The following is a 19421-nucleotide window of genomic DNA, read 5'->3' as shown; positions in this document are numbered from 1 at the left end:
AAGATTAGAGTCAATTTATATAGAACGCTTATTTTGGCACGCTCATACATTTTTTATGAAAAATGACTTTGTCCTGGATTTGGCGCTTAGCAACCTTTTAATATATGTGGAGCAGTCGGCAAAACCGCAGGCAGAATCCCAAAGAAAGCCAAATTATTAATTACTCAAAGTCTCTTGAGGCATACGCTGAGACAGAAAACACAATGGGGCGCGTGACATGATCCAAATTGAATTATCCATAACTATAAGATTATAGACTAGAAGCTAATTAAAGTACATTCTAACCGGGTGATTAGATTAAAAAGCATCTGTGTGATTCAGCGTCACGGGATCAATTTGTGCTCCTTATCTTGGACATGTGTCAGTAATACCATATTCTGCAGGTTTTATTTGGAACTACGCAGCGGTTTGTACTAAATACAACCTGACCACACCTTCTACAGCAGAACGGACTCAAACTCCCTCTTATTCATTATTACCCCATTGGTTTCATTGTGTAACAGCACGTTATTCTGCCACAGAAATAGGTCAATGTCTCGTGATAACACCGCCATTTCTGAACTCATTTGTGTATCTGATGAGTTCCCATAATGTCGAAAATGCCCGACTGGTCTCCTTTTTCCCAGATTCCTCATAGGGTCAATAGAGTAGGAATTACACTGATTAAAAATATTTTTATAACCTCCAACACCATTATATACAGTGGATTATTTGACAACTGGTCTTTTCACTGGTCTTAAATACGCTTGGGCAATGATTTATGTGCAATAACACTGTCCAAACTGTAATAAGCTACTTAGTACTACTAGTTACTAGTTAATAATAAGTAATAATTCATATTTAAATCTATACCCTATATACTGACAACAATAATTGATCCTGTGCTTAGTATCACATTTAGTATTTTCTGTATATTCTTACATACTTATATGACTATTTCTGTTTTGTTTTTGTTTTTTCATTTTTGGCTATTTGACTTTTTTTTTAGTTTTTTCATTTTTACTTCACTTTTTGCTCTATTTTATTTTCTTATTATTTTTATTCTCCACTTTTTCGGAAGGATAAGCTGTTTTTGTTTTTTTTTACGCCTCAGGCCAACTTCCTAGTATATGCAAATGCTCCTGGCGGAATAAACTGATTCCGATTCTGATTAAAAAGCTCATTGTCCTCATCGCCACCTAACGTGATCAGCTGTTTATTTGAACACGACCTGAAGAGACAGACGACACCAACAAGTGAGGAAACTCAAATGAAAACACAGAATGTTTGAATAAAAAAATGAAGTGGTCCCCTGTCAACATTCGCGGGATGATATTTCAACAGCTCGAACCTAAATTAAACCCCCCTGTGTGTGTGTGTGTGTGTGTGTGTGTGTGTGTGTGTGTGTGTGTGTGTGTGTGTGTGTGTGTGTGTGTGTGTGCGTGCGCACGGATGCTGTCGGGGGAATCTAAGTGTGCGTCCCGTGCAAGTGTTCTCACAGTGTTTTGACAACTGTCACACGTTTCCCTGGAGAGAAAAGGGGGATTTCTGTGAAGCAAAAGAGGCTTTGCTTGTCATGGAAGGAGACGAGGCCGGCAGCTGCTTAAGAAGAGTGTCCTCCTCTGAGCAGGGGATTCAAAACTAACTAAATATGAATTCACACTTGTCGGGTCTAAAATGGGTTTTTGTTTTGTTCGCTTGTTTTTACCCTATAGCGATAATGAAACGTCCATCTGAGCGATGCCGCGGAATCCATTTTGCAAGTTCTATTGTTGTGCCATGATTCCTCCATCTCTTCGTATCAATACATCCATCGATAATCTATTTTGATATTTACGTATCCTGTTTATTCAACGAGGTGGAAAGAAACTTCTCTCTGCTATACATCATCGCCTACACAAATACTTTATGGCAAAAAAAGCTGTCTGGAATGTATTTTTTGTGACATTTGCACTAAAAGGCGACACCATGCTGTGTCTTCTGTCTGTCAAATGTTAGAAACAACAAACAAAAAAACAAACAAAAAAAAAAAAAAAACAAGCAAAAAAACAACCAAGCCACTACAGAAGAAGTGAGACCGGAGTGGAAGATCCACAAAGCCTCAAATAGCTGGAGAAAAGGAGCTACGCTGTCATTAGAAGTCCAGAGAGTTCGCCCTGTGACACACTTCCTTGAACCAGAGGGGTGCGCTTTATTCCCAGAGCCTTTATACCCACTCACACACGGCTTTGCTCGCTTCCCGTCTACGCAGGCATGGCCTCAAGTGACACTTTTTCGCTCCCTGACATCATCGGCTTTCCCGGCTAAAGTAACGTTAGTGGAGGCTGCAGCCGCTGGCGAGGCAGACATGGAGCCACCTGGAAGCCACGAAGACGACCACGACTATCCTGAAGAAGGCTCGGTAACATGTCAAAAGCTATTATACCATTTCAATCGGAAAGTTTTAGCTCCTAGAACCCAAATCCCAACATCTTATGTTGTCTAGATGCCTCTCACGTTTATTGTGTTTGCAATTGCAATGACTGCAGAGCACGAATCCAACTTTGAAACTTTCAAACGTACATGAATTAGTGACGGCCTTTGTCGTAAACAACCGATTCCGTTCGGGGGAAAGAGCGGCTGAGGCGGCTGTTCCGATTTTTTTTTGCACGGCTCCGAATTCTCTTTGCTGAGAATTTGACGAAATAAACAATTTTTTTCGAAACTCACAAACATCCGGTCAGGGCATGAATGAAAAACATTCAGTCACAAAGCCCCTCCTGAAATGAGGCCCACATAGAAAATGAAGGAGAAAATGATGTAATATCCATGGAACCGCAGAGATGGAAGTGATTTGGTTAAGTCCCCCAGCAAAGACTTCCTGGTTGGATGCGCTGTCCTGCCTCCACCCTACGTCGAAAGCCCTCCATTCACTGCCGTCTCATCTGCATAGATCTTCTGCCCTCCTGGGGCCGCTATGATGTCGGGGGTTTTGATCAAGAGGAAAATGACTTGTGTGCTGGAGTCTGACACCCTGTCGTTCAGATGATCAGTGTGCCGTGCTCAGTAGCAGGCGCTTCCATAGCGATGGAATAAACGCTTTAAGGGAGAAGAGGGGAAAAAGGGAAGGAAGCGAGACAAGGAGACACGGTGAAAGAAAGAAACTCAGCCGAGGGCTCGGTGGCAGAGGCAGAGGCCAGGTCCGGGGCACGCAGATGCAGAGAGCTAGTAATTACTGCTTTAAATGCTGATGGGGCCTTCTGTCAGCCTGTGGTTAACTAGAGGCAGCAAAGCAAGCAGGAGGTTTGAACCCGGAGACACACGACAGACACTACCTTCAGGGTAGTTAGCACGGGAACCTTTCCAGGTCCTCTTTCTCGATTGCTTTCCGCTTTAAATAAAAGAAAAAGAAAGAAACACTGTGGTAATTTAATGACTGTTTTTGACATTCTTGCTACTGAACGACGAGCGACAAGAGTTGGGGGGGAGGTGGCTGTAAAGTTGTCACCGAGAAATTGCGTATTTGAATCATCAAGTTCATGGAACTGAGTTTTGGCGCTGGGCATAGGTTTGTCATTTTGGCAAGCCCCGTCTTGTCAACCAATGGATCCTACACATATTCCTTCCAGCATCGGGCGGCGATTGTTTTCACATCTGCTCTACAAATTAGTTAGCAAGGGTGAAAGTCTTGTAGAAATTGATGTCTCAATTTGGAAAATCACTTGCCCAAGTGGTGCACTCCTCGGAGGGAACTCAACCCGACTCACTGACTGAAGTAGAAGGAATGTGTTGTTTGGCGAGCGGGGAACATTCACCACAACTTCCACAACTGGCAGAGTCTACCATTTTCCTATCGAAAGATAGCATTTTCTTTCTTAGAGTGGTCATTTGAGATCCCATGGGATCATTTATCATGACCAGTTGGGTGTTCCAGCCTTGTACTTTGGCCAACCTATCTGTGCCATCTGTGTGTTGGGTTGATTTAGCTGTGGTGATACACCAGGACATATTTGTATTGACTTCAATGTTTGTTCCACTCGGTTTGATTTATGGACGCCGTGGCTGAAACAAGGGCTTTCCACTCGTATGGCTTTGCAGAATCAAGCCGCTAGTTCTGTGTAGCTCTATGGAAGGGTACGGTGATGCTATCGCTGCCAGGGTTGGCGAGTTCTGTTTGCTGTGCACCTTGGTGGTGGGAGGATTGCACTAACCCTGTCCATTGTAGCTCAATCCCAATGGGGCCGGAGATAAAAACAATGTAGATTTAGAACACCAAATTACACCAAATAGTTTGTTCACTATGCCAACAACACAGGCTACATGACATATACAGTACATGACAAGCAGAAGAAAGTGTTTTACCTGCATAATGTATTATACTGCTTGGCTGGCAAGACAAGTGGGCTTTTCTTTGGTAACCTTGAATAAAATTAAAATAACTCACATTTTTGCTGTCCCCATGAATAGACTGTCAGTAAAGGTTCCAGCTGTATTTTCTTTCATAATAGAGGTTTTTGTGTGAGCTCAAGAGTCTTAAATTTTGAAAGCACAATACAAAATGGCCAGTTCAAGTAGCTACTTCACCGCCTGAGCCCCTCAAGGAGCCAATGTAAATTTTGCTTCAAGAGGTCCTATATCAATATTGTTTTCTAAAATGGGTCAAACCCAAAAATATGCCAGGTACGCAATTTTTCCCAAAAAGACGTGTCAGAATGGAGCTGTCCTTGGGAGCTTGAAAGTGAGACGGTGAAAGCCTTGGGGGGAAAGGACCTGAAGCGGAAGGACCCTCCGCCGAGCCAGGCCCGCACAATGCCACCACGTACCTCTGATGGCTTCTTGTGTTGGTGCCGGACCCAGGTGCTGCTGGTGCCCGTGCTCTTGGACGACCTGGACCACGCCATCACCTGACCTACGAGGGAACACCAATGACAACGAAGACAATCATGATCAACATACTAACGTGCGGAGGATAGAAATACCGGCAGTCATGGATAACCTCTTAAAAGATATTTCGACGCACGGGGCTACATAACGGTCGGATCACGTCCGTTTCCCACGCTTAGGCTATTATGATTGCATGGACAAATAATGGTTTCGATATCACTGTGTCGCCGCGTCAATCTATGCCCTATTAAAACATTTCACATTAATTACAGTGGAAAGACCATGCTTTCACTGACTCCTGTATGACAGAGTTTAATTTATGCCATAGCACTGTAGCATTCCAAAACACATGATAGTAACCCTAAGGAGAATGGGAAGCCCTCAGCAGTCCTACAAATGGATGTGTTGCATCAAAAAGTAATGGTCGCACCTCATTGAACATAATATCTTTCACTACTTTCATTGGCTTTGTTTGATTATGGCTACAGAATATTGTTGGAAAGGTATTTTAATATCTGACATCCTTAATAACGCACTCTGTATTGGGTTCTTGCATTGGGAATATTCTCAGATACAGATGAAGAGGAAGAACTTCTTTCTGAGGCCAATACTTGAGTATCGGCCAATCCCTTGTTCAAATACTCGTGACAGAATCCTTGGGCAGCGGGAAGACTTCATGACCCATTCTTGTCTGTCTGTTTGTTGTCGGTGGGTGAGCGGAGCGCAGCTGAGGAGGAGCTGGTGATCTATGAGGAGCTTTAAGAGGCGATGACAGTGTAAATAGAATCTAGTTAAGCAGTTAGTCCACTGTGTGCCTTTATAACCTCATTAATACACAACTTAATGGCAATTAAGCAGACGCTGTGGCCCCTATACCACCTCCACTTCAATCAGCAGTCCTGTTTGTGTGTGTGTGTGTGTGTGTGTGTGTGTGGTCAGGAATGTGAAATGTAATTAGGAACGTGTTGTGTAACGTGCATGTGTAATCATTTGTTCAATTGGTCCATTTGTTCATAAGTACTATTTGTTTACGTCAAATAATATTTTTTGTCAATTGAGTGCAGTAGTCTAATCCAGTTTTATTTGCTCATAAGATTAAAGCTTTTGTTACACTTTTAGCTCAAATTAAATATTTGTCTCGCACATACACATTAATGCAAATGATCAATCTGATATGGGTGACATGTGACGATGATATGATGATGTTATTACACAGGATGTACAACTATGTATTTATGTAAGGGAACACACACAGACACACACAAAAACAAAATGCTGCCAACACAGTACTAATTTCACTGATGACGTCTGAACAACGAAACCACTCTCAAGCATGTCTTTAGGCGATTAGGTGATTATTCACAGACACAGACACAGACACAGACACAGACACAGACATAGACATAGACATAGACATAGACATAGACATAGACATAGACATAGACATAGACATAGACATAGACATAGACACAGACACAGACACAGACACAGACACAGACACAGACACAGACACAGACACAGACACAGACACAGACACAGACACAGACACAGACACAGACACAGACACAGACACAGACACAGACACAGACACAGACACAGACATAGACATAGACATAGACATAGACATAGACATAGACATAGACATAGACATAGACATAGACATAGACATAGACACAGACACAGACACAGACACAGACACAGACACAGACACAGACACAGACATAGACATAGACATAGACATAGACATAGACATAGACATAGACATAGACATAGACATAGACACAGACACAGACACAGACACAGACATAGACATAGACATAGACATAGACATAGACATAGACACAGACATAGACATAGACACATAGACATACACACACAGACACACACAGACACACACTCATACACTCATGCACGCAGGAGACACACACACACACACAAACACATCAACCGACGCAGCAGGCTGGAAATCTGTTGTGAATTGACAGGCAAAGTGGGCTTAATCAAAAAACTTCAAATGAATCCTACCTCACGGGACGGGGGAGCGAGGAAATATCAGGGTGTGTGGTGTGTGCATCTGAGCATCTGAGCATGTGTCTCTGAGCATGTGTGAGTGACAGAAAAAGAGGCAGGCAGGGGAGTGAGTGAGTGTGTGTGTGTGTGTGTGTACTAGAAATTGACTGTTCCGATAGTTCTACATGGTGTATAGACTTCCTCTGTCTTTGGCCAAAAAACTTTGTATGTTTGGTTGTGTACAATGCATATGGTCATATTTTTCCAAAGAGACAGGTTTGATATTTGGTCTCATTCTGACACTTCAGGATGGACATCGGCCCTTAAATCACGGTCCAAAACCAGCTAAAGATTTGAACCATTCACATGATTTTCACAAAATGTATGGTACAGTAATCAACAAATTACTAACTAAACTAAACAACAAAAAAAAAAATCGGAAATTCAGTACAGTATTCAGTAGTTATGAAATATAAAATACATCGATTTTTGAAGGAAGGGACATATACACCCACGGTCCACTCGAAATGGAGCTGCAATCCATATTTGGATCAGGACCCAGCAGTTGAGAACCACCGGTTTATATCGATCATCAAATATAATGGAACAGATTGGTCCTCAGTTGGCAGAAACGCAAAGTTTAACATTCAGAATCATTATTGGTGGTGAAGTGTAGGGTCTCTATCCCTGCCTAGAGCTCATTGCTGTGTCTGCTGTATTTAAATGACCACACACAGGCTTGCATATATTGTATTTTTAAGTATATCTACTAATTAGATGTGTAAAACGATAAAAGCCGACTGTACACTGAATCCGGAAACGACTCATTCATTTCTATGGAGAGTCAGAAAGCACATGTGAAAAGCTTTGACAGTCTGCGGTGCGGGGAGATTTCTGTAACCGAGCGAGAGTCCGGATGCCTTTACATTTTTAAGCTTTTCCGACAAATTTCGGATTCCAACACCATGGAAGCGGAACGGAAGCTCCTGTGGCCAATAATGGCAAACAAGAGCTTTAGGACTTAAAACGAAGTAAGTAACGTGAATAAAATAATGACACCATTGACCTTGGGTGTCAACATAGTCACTAGTCAGTAAATCTATTTTCATATTAATGACTTGTATTTGTTCTTCACTTAACAAAGGAAGTGATATGGTCTGTCTTATATGAAATGGTCCAACTGAGCAACTATTACCACAACACACATTCTTTTTTTTTTTAACTTTTATAACATTTCAGTCTCTGTCGCTTTAAATGTTCATGTTCATTCAAAAAAAAAAAAAAAAAAAAAAAAAATTGAAGCGTTGAACTTGTATTTTTAACAGGGTTCCCGTCTCCGGGAGCGCACACGCGTGTGTTTGCACGTGCGCCCCACGAGGCAGCTGTGCAGCCTGCGAGCGCGGGGGCTGCGGCGCCGTCAGAGGTTACGATCACGGCCGCGTGTTAATTAGAAGCCTGGCTGAGCCCAAAGCAGAGCAAATTATCATGGGCCTCCCTTCAATTAGAAAAGCGGATCAGATCCAGCCAGGAGCGGCCGCTGCGGTGGCCGAGGCCAAAGTGGAAGTTAAGATGTTTCAGTTTTTCTGGGGGTTCTTTCTTTCCGTCCCGGTGACAGTGATGCAGTGTGCTCAACTTACTTTGTCCCTTTTAGCACCAAATCAATTGAGTGGACACACAGTCATGCACCGCTTCCCTTGCTTGGTTGAGCCCCCCCCCCCCCCCCCCCGCCACACACACACACACACACACACACACACACACACACACACACACACACAGACACACACACACACACACACACACACACACACACACCCTCTTTTATCCCTTTCCCCCTAGACGGCCGGTCTCTCCCTCCCTTTTCATCCCACCCCTCTTCCTTTCTCCTTTTCACTTTTCCTCTGACTTGACTCGCCCTCGCCATCTGTCCATCTCCAAATCCAATCCCCTTCAATCCGTTCTCTGCCTCGGCGTGACCCACGGGTTCAAACGCTCACCAGCGACATCAAAAACGACGACAGCACTTGGAGAAAACACCCCCAATTTCTCCGCCAGCCTCCCGCTCCATCAACGTTCCTGTCCAACTTACTGTCGGTGGTGTCTGAGTCATTGCTGCTGGTGGAATACTTTCTCCTCTTCTTCTCGTTCTCCATCTGTGGGGGGGGGGGGGGGGGGGGGGAGAGAATGACAGGATGTTTACTGTTCCGGGGAAAAAAAGAAAAAAAAAAGATAAATAACGCGGCTGAACACACGGAACAAAGGGCTCGTCTGCATATTCAAAGCCCCCCGATGCAGAGATTTCCTTCTTTATCGGACTTAATCAAATTAGAGCATCAGGAGAAAGGATTAGCCGCATCTAAACGCTCGTGGCACCAGAGCGCCCGAGTGGCGACGGGTCCCATGGGAAATGCAAGTCTCTATTCCAAGAAAAATGCCCAAAAAAACACCCTGGTAAGGGCTGTAATAGGAAAATGACAATATCAAAGAGTGGTTTGTCTGGAGGATAGAAGGGGATCGTTTGTTGAGGTTAATTACATTTGGTGCATGGCTATTTCATACCTACCATCATTTTTAATGCATTATTTTCAAGTGCAGCAAATTCGTTATTTCGCACAAAAATGTCCTCTCTAAAAAGCCGTGAAATAGTCATATAATAAGTTGTCATTGTTCTTCGTTTGTTTAGCTTCCATCAACCGATTTTTGCTGTGAAGTAGGGAGGTGGGGGACGCATCGGGAGAAGCAGAAATAGAGAAAAACAGAGACAGAGAGGGTTTAAGATGCCGGTTGAGGGACAGATAAGGTCCGACGGTCCTCCTTCCAGGGTGAGAGAGAGAGAGAGAGAGAGAGAGAGAGAGCGAAAGAGAGAGAGAGAGCGAGAGAGAGAGAGAGAGAGAAAAGTAAGACCATAATCAGGTCAGAAACTAGGAGCGGAGATGGATAGGGTGGAATTAAGAATGGACAAAAGAAAGTCAGAAAGAAAGAAGAAATGAAAGAATGAATGACAGAGGGAGAAGATACCGATTTTATTCTGTAAATAAAGACCAGAGAGCCGTCGCTCTCCCGGCTCCTGGAGGTTGTGGCCTTCAGCGGGGAGCGCAGATTTATTTGGCCATAAAAATGGGGGCTATCACACACACACACACACACACACACACTCACCCACACACACACACACACACACACACTCACCCACACACACACACACACACACACACACACACACACTCTTTCTGGTGTTCTGTGTAAGCCCATTTTCAGCATTAAAATGGTCCAAACAGTACCATCCCGACAGTACAGCTGCCATGTGGTCCACAGAGCCCATTCCCAGGGGAGGTAGTGGAAGTCCAAAAAGGACATCTACGTCACAGCCCTTACAGAGGTAAACCGGTAAACTGCCGTCGGAAAATGTCGCTCTAGCAGTATGTCTGGTCTGGATTATGATGGCCTATTGAATGGATGGATACTATCTTTTGTAAATTACATTGCACTAGTGTGATACAGCTCATTTTCCTGGAAAATCCAAAACCCCCAAAAAGTAGATTTGAATGGAATTGAAATTGTTCGTTCATCTGTATGGGGCTCTTTAGGGGGCATGGCCAAGGAGTATGCCACAGTATGGTATGCATGTTAGGACATGCATAATGCCTCTTTCCACCTCCGAAATTGGGGCTCTACTGAACTCTAACGCAAACCTTCATGGGACTTATTGTCATAATATTACAGTGCATTGAATTGACGTCAAATACGTCATTTAGAAGGCGCATTTGTCCAAAGCAGTGGGAGCAGTTAGGGGTTAAGTGTCTTGCTCAAAGGCGCTTCAGCGTGCTACCGAACTGGTAATCTTCCAATAACTAGGGTACCCTGGGTATTGTCATATTCATCATCACACACACACACACATTCGTGGACCGATGGCAGAGGCAGCAAAGGTGCTGCTCACTGAGAGCAGTTAGGCTCAGTCACCCATTTGGGTGTAACACCAGTAACAACACTGCGGCAAAGCAATGAAAACAGCACCAGCAAACAGCAAATCCAGCAATGACACCAAACATATTGTTTTAAATAACTCCTCACATTTGCAAAGTGAGACGGCTCCGGCACCGTGTTCGCTTCACCTGAGTTTTTGGACTGAACGCAGATTGTGGATTTGTCCCCCATTTGTCCCCCATCACTTGCATTGAAACTCCTAATGGAGGGCTTAGAGCGTCCAGTTGGAGGAAAGGCTGAAACCTACCATTGTGAAGGGTGAGTGGAAAACACTGACAAACTCCAAAAACCCTCTCTTGAAACCCTCTCTTAAAACCCTCCCTTAAAACCCTCCCTTAAAACCCTCCCTTAAAGCCCTAACCCTTAAAACCCTAACCCTTAAAACCCTAACCCTTAAAACCCTCCCTTAAAACCCTAACCCTTAAAACCCTAACCCTTAAAACCCTAACCCTTAAAACCCTCCCTTAAAACCCTAACCCTTAAAACCCTAACCCTTAAAACCCTAACCCTTAAAACCCTCCCTTAAAACCCTAACCCTTAAAACCCTAACCCTTAAAACCCTCCCTTAAAACCCTAACCCTTAAAACCCTAACCCTTAAAACCCTCCCTTAAAACCCTAACCCTTAAAACCCTAACCCTTAAAACCCTAACCCTTAAAACCCTCCCTTAAAACCCTAACCCTTAAAACCCTAACCCTTAAAACCCTCCCTTAAAACCCTAACCCTTAAAACCCTAACCCTTAAAACCCTCCCTTAAAACCCTAACCCTTAAAACCCTAACCCTTAAAACCCTAACCCTTAAAACCCTAACCCTTAAAACCCTCCCTTAAAACCCTAACCCTTAAAACCCTAACCCTTAAAACCCTCCCTTAAAACCCTAACCCTTAAAACCCTAACCCTTAAAACCCTCCCTTAAAACCCTAACCCTTAAAACCCTAACCCTTAAAACCCTAACCCTTAAAACCCTCCCTTAAAACCCTAACCCTTAAAACCCTAACCCTTAAAACCCTAACCCTTAAAACCCTCCCTTAAAACCCTCCCTTAAAACCCCATTAAAACCGGGTCTAACACTCACACGTGACGATAGAACGTTTTTTAAATTCTTATCCTCTTACCTGCTTTTCCCTCCACCTGTTTTTGCTCTGCACTTTTCCGAGAATTACTTTTGCTCTCCTACTTGTATCTGTTTTTCATCCTCTATCAGTGTCTGTCTCCATCTCCCTCTCTCTCCGTCTCCATCTCCCTCTCTCTCCGTCTCCATCTCCCTCTCCATCTCCATCTCTCCCTCTCCCTCTCCATCTCTCTCTGTCTCCCTCCCCCCCTCCATCTCTGTCTCCCTTCCCCCCCTCCATCTCTGTCTCCCTCTCTATCTCCCTGTCTCTCTCTCCCTCTCAATCTCTGTCTCCCTCTCCATCTCTGTCTCCCTCTCAATCTCGCTGTCTCCCTCTCACTCTCCTCTCATCTCTGCCTCCCTCTCCATCGCCATCTCTGTCTCCCTCTCACTCTACTCTCATCTCTGTCTCCCTCTCACTCTACTCTCATCTCTGTCTCCCTCTCCTGCTCCCTCTCTCTGCTCCCTCTCCCTCTCTCTCTGTCTCCCTCTGCCTCTCTCTCTGTCTCCCTCTCCCTCTCTCTCTGTCTCTCTCTCCCTCTCTCTGTCTCCCTCTCACTCTCCTCTCATCTCTGTCTCCCTCTCCATCTCTCTGTCTCCCTCTCCATCTCTCTGTCTCCCTCTCCATCTCTCTGTCTCCATCTCCATCTCTGTCTCCCTCTCCATCTCTCTCTGTCTCCCTCTCCTGCTCCCTCTCTCTGCTCCCTCTCCCTCTCTCTCTGTCTCCCTCTGCCTCTCTCTCTGTCTCCCTCTCCCTCTCTCTCTGTCTCCCTCTCACTCTCCTCTCATCTCTGTCTCCCTCTCCATCTCTGTCTCCCTCTCCATCTCTGTCTCCCTCTCCATCTCTGTCTCCATCTGCATCTCTGTCTCCCTCTCCCTCTGTCTCCCTCTCGGTCTGTCTCCCTCTCCCTCTCCCTCTCTCTCTGTCTCCCTCTCCATCTCCCTCTCCATCTCTCTGTCTCCCTCTCCCTCTCCATTTCTCTGTCTCGCTCTCCCTCTCCATCTCCCTCTCCATCTCTCTGTCTCCCTTTCACTCTACTCTCATCTGTCTCCCTCTCCATCTCTCTGTCTCCCTCTCCCTCTCCATCTCCCTCTCCCTCTCTCTGCTCCCTCTCTCTGTCTCCCTCTGCCTCTCTCTCTGTCTCCCTCTCCCTCTCCCTCTCTGCTCCCTCTCCCTCTCTGCTCCCTCTCCCTCTCTCTGCTCCCTCTCCCTCTCTCTCTGTCTCCCTCTGCCTCTCCATTTCTCTGTCTCGCTCTCCCTCTCCATCTCCCTCTCCATCTCTCTGTCTCCCTTTCACTCTACTCTCATCTGTCTCCCTCTCCATCTCTCTGTCTCCCTCTCCCTCTCCATCTCCCTCTCCCTCTCTCTGCTCCCTCTCTCTCTGTCTCCCTCTGCCTCTCTCTCTGTCTCCCTCTCCCTCTCTGCTCCCTCTCCCTCTCTCTGCTCCCTCTCCCTCTCTCTCTGTCTCCCTCTGCCTCTCTCTCTGCTCCCTCTCCCTCTCTCTGTCTCCCTCTGCCTCTCTCTCTGTCTCCCTCTGCCTCTCTCTGTCTCCCTCTCCCTCTCTCTCTGTCTCCCTCTCACTCTCCTCTCATCTCTGTCTCCATCTCCATCTCCAACTGTCTCCCTCTCCCTCTCTCGCTGTCTCCCTCTCACTCTCCTCTCATCTCTGTCTCCCTCTCCATCTCTCTGTCTCCATCTCCATCTCTCTGTCTCCATCTCCATCTCCAACTGTCTCCCTCTCCCTCTCCCTCTCTCTCTGTCTCCCTCTCCCTCCCTCTCCATCTCCCTCTGTCTCCCTCTCCATCTCCCTCTCTCCGTCTCCTTCTCACTCTCCTCTCATCTCTGTCTCCCTCTCCATCTCTCTGTCTCCCTCTCACTCTCCTCTCATCTCTGTCTCCCTCTCCATCTCTCTGTCTCCCTCTCCCTCTCCATCTCTGTCTCCCTCTCCATCTCTCTGTCTCCCTCTCCCTCTCTCTCCCTCTGTCTCCCTCTCCCTCTCTCTGTCTCCCTCTCCATCTCCCTCTGTCCCCCTCTCCCTCTCAGTCTCCATCTCTCTCTGTCTCCCTCTCTGTCTCCCTCTCCATCTCTCTCTGTCTCCTCTCCCTCTCAATCTCCCTGTCTCCCTCTCCCTCTCTCTCTGTCTCCCTCTCTCTGTCTCCCTCTCCCTCTCTCTGTCTCCCTCTCCATCTCCCTCTCCCTCTCAGTCTCCATCTCTCTCTGTCTCCCTCTTCCTCTCTCTCTGTCTCTCTTGTCATCTTCATCCCATCCTGAGACTTGAGGGTTAAGTATGTCACTGACCTCCACATCTATCTTTCTGCCTCCATTCTTTTTTATTCTCCCGGTCTCTCTAGGTTTCCTGTGTGTCCTTTTCTTTCTCTCTCGCTCTGTATTTGCCTCTCAGGCGTATTCAAACTTCTGTCTTTTAACGCTCCACCTTTTTTAGGTGTGGAGTGTGTTAATTATTGTAGGAGTTCCCTCAAGACCCCGATGATCCCTTAAACTGCACAGTGTTTGGTTTTTCTCTTCGTTTTTCTCCTTCTTTTTTTACACCATTCAGTCGAGTTGGATTTCATTTTTGGGTTTTTGCTGCCAGCCGTTTAAAGGAAAATGGGGACGCCGGAAAATGTTGCATAAAATGTTTGAGGGCCTGTTCTTTACATGGGACGAAATGGGTTTTTACTGCTGCGTTTTCAACGGCAGCTATTTGTGGTAAATGGAGACGGGGTTAACTAAACATGGAGCGCAGCGCAAGAGTATTTGTCTTTTCAGAACCCCTGGCCTGATTGAAATGATATGCAAGTAGTGTAAGGCCTGGGAAATAACTTTGAGGATATTTAAAGTAGAATAACGCAAAACACTGTAAAAACGCTGTAAAATGTGAAAACGCTTCAGATATTTTATTTGTGTGACTTTTGACAAAGGGGAAACAGAATAAGATAGCGCCGGGTAGTGAGTTCATACATATAATGGCGAGCGTATTTAACACTCTTACACATTTCTATAAAAATAAACTATGATATTTTGAAGAAAGAATTGGAGTTGACAGAATGTAAATACTAAATGTATTTAACCAATAGAAGAAAACAACAACAGAAAAGACAATGACAAATACTGCCAGTCCTTCTAAAATGGTACACTTACCCAGTAAAAATGTTTATTTCCATACTTTCATACACGTTTTCTTTGGTTTGTTTTCGTTTAACAAATATTTGCTCAAACTGTATTTAAAAATACATGAAATAAACTGAAACTCTTTCAGCAGATTTGGGATTTCCACTCCAAACACGTGCCGCCACTCCAGTCAGCGAGTGGTTGGCTCGTGGATCTGCCAACATTTGGTTTCGATTTGGGCTGCTGACAATGCTAACCAGACGTCTGTTGGTTAGCTGGAGAAGTTAGGAATCCTATTCCCCACTGTTTCACAACAGCCTCCAGTGTCTTTTCCCTGTCATTTTTTTTAGTCGCAGTGGTGGTTTAGGAGTAATTGTGGTTTTGGTTCTGTGTCCATCTCTGTTTTGGTCTAACGTGTAGAAATTGCTTTAAAGCTACGGAGGAAAAGAGTAAGCTCTTATAACCTTGTGGTGTGGGGGTGGTGTGGTTTAATCAGCCACACCTGTCTTGGGTCTAGGTAATTGGGCCCAGGATCGGGGCGGCTGTACACTTGTTGCCCATTAGAGCAATCAACCAGCAAGAGGTAAATACACACACACACACACACACACACACACACACACGAGAGGAGCCTCAGTCATGAGATGCTTCCCACCTGCTCCGGGCTTGTTCTACGCAGCCCATTCTCTACGATAAACTGGTGTGTTTTCAACCCCATCGTCTGTTTCTCTGTGTCAGAGGGCCCTGAAAATGCAACTTGGGTGGCGTTTGGCAGCCGAAAGTCCTACGGCACTGTACTCGTTTGCTTGTATACTACAGCGCGAGAAATTCTGGCCAAATCATGACTTTAATTTATTTATTTTTTTGTTCCCATAAGCCTTTCCCTAAATACTGCCATATTCTGGCTTTGGCTGAAAGGTTCCAGACATCTAATCATAGTTTTAAAGTCCATCACCAAGCGACACAAAATACTTCATTATCTGTGCAAATCACTACATCGTGCCCCGTGTTTCTTTTTTTCTTCCTTAAAATATCTGTTTACTGTTGGCTCACTCCTCGTTTTCTGTATTTCAGTAGTGCTTGGCACGTCTTCTTTCCGGTTCCATCATCTGCCTGGTCATAAAAAGGGAGGGTTGAGTCTCTCATTTCTTCTTAAGATGGAAAAAAAAAATGCATGCGTTCGGAAGGAATGATCATAGAATATCTCCATTTCAATGCCTGGCTCAAATTGAAGGACAATGTTGAAAAGATGAATTAGCTTTGCATAAATTATTACCCGCACCATCATCGCTTGTCGATGTTTGCCAAATATCGTCGATGTCCAATCACACACACACAAGCCGAGTTATGCCAGTTTCAGTTCATCAAGGTTTTACCAATATAAATGTTGTTTTTCGAAGATTGATATAGTAAATAAGTTCCATCACTTCCAGGAGGCTTATTAAACATGTTGACGCCACACACGACGACAACCCTGCTTTACCCGGCGCAGTGACCTGATGAAGGAGCGCCAACTCATTTATCTTCAATCCAAACTCATTTCATTTTTGGCTCGAACAGATGCTTCACCGGAGGAGAGCCACCACAGAGGCTGCCACGGAACTTTCCTCCTCAGGAACTTAATATAGTTACCATAGTTACGGCGAAACTGGACAAAAGCTGTGCGATACACACATACTGCGTATTAGGAGAAATATCTCAATATATATTGAACAAAAAAAAATGTATTGCAATGTAATTTTTTTCCCCCCCCAAATATCGTTCAATCCTCGCTAATACATTGCGAGACAAACATATACACAGACAGATGGATGGACAGACAGACAGACAGACAGACATGCTGACAGACAGACAGATGGACAGACATGCCGGCTGACAACCAGACAGACACACAGACAGACAGGCGGACCGACAGCCGGACAGACATGCCGGCTGACAGACAGACAGACAGACAGACAGACAGACGGACAGACGGACCGACAGCCGGACAGACATGCCGGCTGACAGACAGACAGACAGACAGACGGACAGACGGAGAGACGGACGGACATGCCGGCGGACAGAGAGATAGACAGACAACATCAGAGTAGTTATGGTACAATTCTCCGACTGCAGAGAAAAACGTCCGAAGTGCATCCTGTTTCTGTCGGTCTACTTGTCTCTCTTTTCCTTCTTCGGAAGCACTTTCTGAGAATCACTCTCTCCCTCTTTGAATGAGACGCAAAGAGTCGTGGTGAGAGGAGAGACAGAAAACAAGGGAAAAGAAAAGGCTCGGAGCGAGAGCCAGAGACTCGTACGTAATCCTTCTTCCGATAGCTGTAGCCAAGGTGTAGATGGAGAGATCTCCTGATCTCTGCAAGTGCGTGAACGAGACGGAGAGAGAAGAGAAAAGAGGTAAAGTAGACAGAGAGAGAGTAGACGGGAGAGTAGACGTCTGTGAAGGTGAGCGTGTCGCGTTCAGCGCTGTGGGGCAAGCAGCATTAACAGATGGTATGGGAATTCTGTTTCCGGGAGGCGCCGCAGAATGTGCACACAAGCAATAAAACAACTTTGATTTGAGTTCCTTTTTCAAGTGGACTTTTTACATTTTGGGGTCACTTTTGAAGACGGAATAACCGAGTGAAATCCAACTAACCGTCTTTTGCCACCCTACATGCATGCAGTGGTGAATGGTGACGGCATAGTTTTGCATTAAGTATTGTTGATACAGTATCAATACAATGCATTCCATTCAAAGACTATTTGTTGAATAGTAAAGTATATTACTGTATTGGCTTGTGATGTCTTGTGTTGCTCGCACTTTACTGTGGCACCGCAGGAAATACTTGAGTCCGCCGATGTACCAAAATAAATTTGGGTCTGGTGCAAAATTCCAAGAGTCCTATCAAAAATGGTGGATGTTAAAGAAAAGTTATCAGTGCCTCCCCGTGAAATAGACTAATAGTCTAAGATGCCTGTTGCTGCATCGTTTGACTTGCTTTCCCACAGGTAAAAAAAAACCCAAAACAATTGTCCTGTTAGACCACGGGTGGAAGGAATAAAGTCAGACAAAAGATAATAGAAATGGGAGGAGGAATAAGGTAAGGAGAGATCAATACAAGAGAGGAGGAGAAGGAGAAAGAGACAAGGAGGGGACAGAGACCATTTATCAAAGGGAAGGAGAGTTATACCGCGAGCGCTGCAGGAAGATAGGGAGACGAGAAACAAGCGGCAGGACCAGAGTACAGGAAGCAGGAAAATGTGGAGTTAAAAAGAGAGGGAGGCGGACAGAGACAGAGGGTTAGGGTAAAGAGATAAACAGTACGGACAGAGAAGAAAAGACAACGCACCTTGTGAGCTGCAACAGGTATTCTGCTCATTGCGCGCGCGCACGCACACACACACACACACACACACACACACACACACACACACACACACACATACACACACACACACACACACACACACACAAACACACAAACACACACACACCCATGCAGACACCCAGATGAGCGCCGTCCTTTATGGCCAATGTTCAATTCCAGTTTAGTTGACATTGTGCCAAGAACGCCTTAAATACCAGGATGTGCTTCAACTCAGCCCAACACGCTGAGGAGGTGTTGTTTGTTTTGGCTTGGTGGATTGACCCAGATAGGCCTGGGAGACATTAATAAAAACCGAATATCACCTGTATCACATATATCAAATATCGATAATTTGAGGATGACGTTTGGTATTTACACACAAGAGAAACAATCATTAGGAAATCAGAAAGTTGCATGACTTTCTTGTAATGCAGCTTCAAAAAGACAACATTTATCTATATCTCCATATTATAATAACCAACATCCTAGGCAGTATCGGGTTTTGTATGATGTATGATAATATGATAATGATAATATGATAATTGTAAGACAATATTGACATTGTGATACAAGACTAGATCTTGTCTGGGATTTGGGTTTTTGACAACCTTAAAGACAACATCTGACTATATCACAATATTATGGTAATCGTAATTGTCCAGCTCTGCTTCCAGACATTAAGATGACTGGAAACCCAACGGAGTTCATTCTTCCTGCAGGAAATAATCATTTGATTACAGTAATCATTTCAATCATTGTACTTGTCAAGAACTCAGGTCTCAGTACACGGCATTGGTAAAAGGCCCCGTCCATACAAACTAAGGGTGGACGGGGTGGAAATTCAACAATAAGAATTTTGACCGATTAATACTATCAGTTTCACAGTAAAAAATATATGTTATTAAAAATAATAATAATAATAATAATAATAATAATAATAATAATAATAATAATAATAATAATAATAATAAAGTTTGTTGCATGGTAAAAGAAAAATAGGTTATACAATCTAT

The 19421-nt window shown here is 44.6% G+C and overlaps 1 protein-coding gene across 1 annotated transcript in view; it reads right to left on the bottom strand.

Moving 5' to 3' along the window:
- jade2 (jade family PHD finger 2) overlaps positions 1-19421 on the bottom strand; it is a gene marked incomplete at its 3' end in the record, with an annotated part of 178949 nt that overhangs the window by 143048 nt on the left and 16480 nt on the right. Inside the window, exons 2-3 of the mRNA XM_080014202.1 lie at positions 8942-9005; positions 4782-4867 (exon numbers count right to left, since the gene is read on the bottom strand). Coding sequence (XP_079870328.1) covers positions 4782-4867; positions 8942-9005 — 150 coding nt within the window. The remainder of the gene's footprint in view (positions 1-4781; positions 4868-8941; positions 9006-19421) is intronic.

This window comes from Zeus faber, assembly GCF_960531495.2.
Source record: "Zeus faber genome assembly, chromosome: 14".
In the NCBI taxonomy this organism is placed as follows: Eukaryota; Metazoa; Chordata; class Actinopteri; order Zeiformes; family Zeidae; genus Zeus; species Zeus faber.
Note: the sequence above shows the minus strand (reverse complement) of the source record. Positions and strands in the feature narration are given on the sequence as shown.